A 6,000-nucleotide genomic window follows, 5' to 3' on the forward strand; every position below is an offset into this window, starting at 1 on the left:
TTGTGTGATGGGACTATAGATTGGCACATTGGCAGATAATGGTTGCATAGTCACAGTATTGATAGTGGCAGATGGGTGGCGTAGTGTAGGACTTACATTCAAAGGAGTGGCATAACTCATTTGTGCAAATAGAATCTCTCTGATGTGTTCTCTCTTTCTGTTTCCCCGCAAGCAGCACACAAGATTGAACCCCGTCTGTACACGAATCTCCCGCCCCAGAAGCAGGAAGAGGTGGAACAGCTGCTAGAGGCTCCCCCCCATGGCAAAGACTGGCGCTGCCTGGCCTATCACTTGGGCTACGAGGAAGAAACCATTGATACCTTTGGCAGAGGGGAAGCCCCTGCCCACACTTTGCTGTCTGATTGGTCTTCCAAGGAGGGAGCCACGCTGGAGGCCCTGAGCACGGCTCTGGGGGCCATTGAGAGGCCAGATGTGGTGGAGAACTTGAACGCCCCCACCGAGGTCAGCTCCGTAGTGTGATGGAGCCCCTGGCCCAATGGGTGGACTATTATTGTTTGCTGTTTGAGTTTGACTAAAAGGGTGGGGGGACAAAGGGAAAGGGAAAAAGCCAAGGAAAGCCAGGGACAGGGGGACCTACTTTGATTTTAAAAATGCTGTAAAGTGTTTTTTAAAGGGGGGGGGAGTGAATGCTTGAGTATACAACTTGAGCAAAGAGTGGACTTTGCTGCAGTCAGTGAGCATCAACATGACCTTCTGGATGGATGACCTGTGGGAATGCTGAAGAGATGAAACTGTATTGTATGGAGAGGAGAAAAAACTCGCTTTCTGATTTGGGGACTTCCATGGTCTAGAGATCATGTTGGTTGATATCTGTGTCTTTTTTCTGGGGATGTGTTAATAAGAACTCTTCCGTTGCAGCACATACTTAGATTAAATGGCCTTTAGGTGTCTCTTCGCAATCTTTTAACTAGGCTGTGTGTAGAAGGCATATAGCAATAGGGCCAGATATGACATTGGATGCAGAAGTCTCCCCCACGATGAGCAAAACCAGAAGAAATTGTATAATTCAAAAAGAAAAACGAGAGCTTTCAATGGAGGATTAATTACTCTTTTGCCGGGAGATTTGGGAAACTGCCTCATCTCTATTTTAAAAAGTTGTTGCAGGAAAGAAATTGGAATCTGGAAGTATATCACTTTCATATTCAGCTTCATTCATCCATCTTCTCAAATTTCTTTTTGGTGGGGAAAGTTGGCTATGGCCACATTCTCCACCAAAAGCTGTGTTTTGTCACGTGCCGCTGCTTTGCTCCAGGCGATCAATGGACATAGGTTGATGCTGCATTTGGGGGATATGGAAAATGCCTCTAGCATCTTTCTATCTAGGAAATCTGTGTATGGGCTGAAAAGAAGGAATAGGGCCTCCCTTCTCTTTAGTCAAAATAATACAGCGGGTGAGATGGACCCAATAGTGTTATTGGGGTGATTTTAGCTTATGGATGGACAGGTTCCTTACCTGTAACTGTATTCCTTCGAAATGGGAGCAAAGCTTGGCTTTGTTGCTTTACATGAGGAAGACATAACGCCCAGAAGTTACCTTAGGCCAGGTTAGACTGTTGAGCATGCATACTTCAGAGACATGCTTTCCCCCATTTTATTGGTAATCATGTGGCACATCCATTCTGATGCATCTAAAAAGCATGCTATCAACTCTCAAAGGGCATATAAGTTTACATAGAGGGCCATGGATACCAAGAGGAAGACTCGGAAATACCGTTAGCATAGAATATAGAGTATTTGGGCATTAGTGGGCAATGAGCATGGTTTTCTGTGAGCAAATATAGTGCAAATATAGGCACTCTTTTTGGCTTGTCTGTGAAATACTGCCTTCTCTCCTGGCCTCAAAAGTGGCACCATGTTATTAAGATAGCCATGTTAGAGTGGCCACTAGCCATGACTTGGAATGGGCACCATTTTTGTTTTTTAGGCTAAATATGTGGCTTTACAACCAGCTTCCAATGACCAATCAATGCTACAATTCCTTGCCTTTCCTTTACATTGAGAATGCTGTGAAAATCACATCTAACCTTGAGTGGCAATGATTATTTAAACCCTGTGAGATGAAAAATTGAATTCCCAACCCAAGTGTGAAAACAATCCCAGTGGTTTGTTGAAAAAGGGCGACCAAGATGCTAAAGGGTCTGGAAAGCACCAGTTCTATGAAGAAGCTAAAACATCTCCAGAGAAGGGCGAGAGACATGATAAAAGATCTGGAGATCTAGCCTTACGAGGAATGATTTAGAGAACTGGATATGTTTAACTTGGAGAAGAGAAGACTATGAGGTTACAGGATAGCCATTTTTAAATATCTGAAGAGGTGTCACAATGGAGACAGAGCAAGCTTGTTTTCTGCTGCTCCAAGGACTAGAACATGGACCAATGGATTCAGATTACAAGTGATTCCACCTACATTTTAGGGATATCTTCTTGTCTATAAAGAGCGGTTGGATAGTGGAATGGATTGCCTTGGAGAGTGGCAGTCTCTCCTTCTTTGGAGATGTTTGTGGAGAGGTTGGATGGGCATCTTTCAGGAATGCTACAATTGTGTATCTCTGGATGACAATGTTGGACTAGTTGACAGAGAGGACTACATGACAGAGTGTTGGCCCCTTCCAAATCCAACCCTTCATGGCCAGGAGTTGGAGTAGAAGGCTCCTGAGTTCCCTACCAATTCTTGATAAATGTTGATATTTCTCATGATGAACCAGCTGATGGAGAATATCCTCTAGCCTTGTGTCTTTCCACTCACTGGAGGAGTAAATCATTATTCTTTTGGAATGATTCCTCTTGTTTCTGCACTGCAGTGGTGATAGTAAGAGAAAGAAGGCATCATATAATGGTCATGATCAAAGGCAGGCCTTGGAGAAACAGGTTTCTCAAAGCTGGTTTTGTTCGCCTTACCTGTGCAACCCTTGAAAAAGTGCCACGACTGGCATAGGCTTCCATCAGGATTCTGAGCAGCGTCTACTGAGGAAGAGATTTCCCTGGAGGAGGGATTTATGGGTTTGATGTGCTTCTTGTAGATTCCTCTTTTCCAGAACTTCATAGAAACAGTGAACCACCATTGAATAGGACTTGGTTCTCTGACATCCAAAGAAAAGAGACAGTTGGTGGCAAAAAGAATATATTTTGATCCAGAGCACGCCTCCAATATTTCAGAGCTGAAAACAACGGCACGCGTGGCCAAGCATCACCTGAGTCTGGTGAAATGGTGTCAAATCCATAAGGCTACCGAAGCTCAGAAACTCAGGTTCAATAGTAAAAACCCTGAATCCTTTATTAAGAAAACTATAGATCCAGCCCAGTGACTTTTATTGTCAGAACTAACCAGCAAAAGTTACAACCATATAATTAAACTACACGTAGTTCAGACTTCAGGTGAGCTTTAATTCTCATCCGTCAAGATGAATAAACACATTTCTCTTTCTTTTCTTATAGCACCCCTTTCTCTTCCTTGTTTGAACCAGGTGGTTTCCCACAAATGATCTTGAATGGGCTTCTTAACACCTTTCCTGGCTTATCTCGGCACCTTTGAGTCCACAGTTCTAAAACATTCCTAAAACATACTATCGCTACTACATATCCCATCATTACATTATGGTTGGACAAAAGCATATGCAACTCTTGACCCAGGCAACAAGAGGGCCAAAAGTAATGGGGAATAACACAAAGATTATTATTTGAAACAGAACCCTGGAATTTACGATGGAAGCCTGTGCCTGGAATTTATGTGTCTGGTTTAGAAAAGCCTGAACAAACCACCAGAATGATCCTGCTGGGAAGGGCAAGGCTCTGCCCCTCCTCTCCTTCTGGCTAATGGGGTGCAAGTTACTTTTTCACTGTAAACACAGTTTGCAGCAATCAAAGCACGCCAAGAATGAAAGTGGGAATTGGAGAGAGAAACCGGGACATTTTAAAAGCAGTTGAGAAAGTGGGACAGCAGAGGATTAACTGGGTCTGTCCTGGCTAAACTGGGCAATTGGAAGGGATAGCCTCCTAGTTCACAAAAGCAAAGATGTCCCTCACTTCCCCCTGCAAACAGAAGCGGGACTTGAGCTTTCCAACATGAAGCTAGCCCTCATGACGGTTTGGGATCAACCAACTTTTGAGGCTACAGGTATTGCTCACTTGACTGAACGCTTCTCAGTGCAAACAGTCACCTGCATTTAGAAATAGGGAGAGAGGTTCTACTATGACCTTCTGTTGCGGGTGTGAGTGTGTGTTATATTTAATTTTATGCAAGAGAGCATTCAACCACATGGCGCCTAAAATCGTAGACCAAGCAAAGGGCAACCAACCTCCTCCCTGAGGGCTAGGCACCTGTCTGTCGGTGATCCTGTTTATGGGTGCCTTTGGTGCCGTGCGACCTGATCTCTCTTGGCTTGTAAACTTGTAATATACATAATTTTCTTTTAATTCTTTTATAAAGAAGGGATTTGAGACTTGGTTGCTTTGTACATGTGTGTGCGCATGCGTGCGTGCGTAAGTTACATTTTTCATTTATTTTATTTTGGTTGGTTTTTGTCTGATGGAATAGTTCTCTAATACTCTACTGTAACTGTTTCCCCTGTACCAAACAAGTCACATTAAAAGCAATTTGGGTTAAGAAGTGTCATTTTGTTGCCACAAGGAAGAGAAATCTTTTAAAGAGTTGGAAAGTGGATCCATGGGGTTATGGGACAATGTGATGGATCCCTATAGAGTCCAGTATGGGAGCTGGCTGCTTGGGCAATAGGGCATTACAGCAAACAACATTTTCACATAAGGAGGCTTGGCCTTCATAGGAACTTAACCCCTTATTTTAAGACCATAGCCCCAAAATGACTATATGTGTCTGTTACTATCATAGGGCCAGCCTCAAACGATATGGAGGGGATAATGGGATGTATTTTTATAGTACTATATGATATATTTTATATTGCATTTTATCACTGTTGTAAGCCGTCTCGATCCTGTTGGAGAGGTGGGGTTGTTGTTGTTGTTGTTGTTGTTATTATTATTATATTGGGGGATCCTTAGGATTCCTGGGGATTTACCATGAAACCAGAGCTAAGAACCATTCATGTTTTTATTCAAGACTGGCTGGGGATTCTGGGAGTTGTAGTCCAAACGTAATTTCCCTCTGTCCTGCCAGTTTCACGGCGGAGCAGGGACTCAAACCTGGTCTTCAGAGTCACAGTCCAGTGATCAGATCACTACACCATGCTGTCTCTGAGATGAGACCCATCCATGTTTTGCATGTATCTTACACACATAGCCTGAAGGTAATTTAATGCTTAAATATTTTTGTGCAAATGTTGTGCACATTTAACCATCAGAAAAGCCACAGGGTCAGCCAACCCTGAAAAAGGGTTTGTTTTGTTTGTTTGTTTGGAGGGAAGTTTTTGGATTTTGGAATTCTGGATACAAAAGACTCCATTGTTTTTACAATGGTGTCGTAAGATTGTAGAGAGCTAGTATGGCCTCGTGGTTTGAGCATTTGACTATGACTGGAGACCTGGGTTCAAATCCCAGCTGGGCCATGGAAACACACTGGGTGACTTTGGGCAAGTCACACTCTCTCAGCCTCAGAGGATGGCAATGGCAAGCCCCCTCTGAAGAAACCTGCCAAGGAAATCCAACAACAATAATTATTTATTTATTCATATGCTGCCTCTCCTGGAGGATCGAGGCGGCTCACAACATCAGGTAAAAGACTATAAAATACAACAATTATAATACATTCCATTAGAATCATAGAATCATAGAGTTGGAAGAGACCGCAAGGGCCATCCAGTACAAACCCTGCCATGCAGGAAATCACAATCAAAGCATCCCCGACAGATGGCCATCCAGCCTCTGCTTAAAGACCTCCAAGGAAGGAGACTCTATCACCCTCCGAGGGAGTGCGTTCCACTGTCGAACAGCCCTTACTGTCAGGAAGTCCCTCCTAATGTTCGGGTGGAATCTCTTTTCCTGTAGCTTGCATCCATTGTTCCTGGT

At 43.6% G+C, this 6,000-nt stretch overlaps 1 protein-coding gene across 1 annotated transcript in view; it reads left to right on the forward strand.

Annotated features, from left to right (window-relative positions):
* Positions 1-521, forward strand: part of LOC149310144 (tumor necrosis factor receptor superfamily member 16-like) — a 40,752-nt gene extending 40,231 nt beyond the window's left edge. Inside the window, exon 6 of the mRNA XM_089534028.1 lies at positions 176-521. Within this exon, the coding sequence (XP_089390154.1) occupies positions 176-480 (305 nt within the window). The 3' untranslated portion in view covers positions 481-521. The remainder of the gene's footprint in view (positions 1-175) is intronic.
* Positions 522-6,000: the final 5,479 nt, after the last annotated feature.

Source organism: Sceloporus occidentalis, unplaced genomic scaffold (assembly GCF_023333645.1).
Source record: "Sceloporus occidentalis isolate IW3139 unplaced genomic scaffold, rSceOcc1.0.p SCAF_7, whole genome shotgun sequence".
NCBI lineage: Eukaryota > Metazoa > Chordata > Lepidosauria > Squamata > Phrynosomatidae > Sceloporus > Sceloporus occidentalis.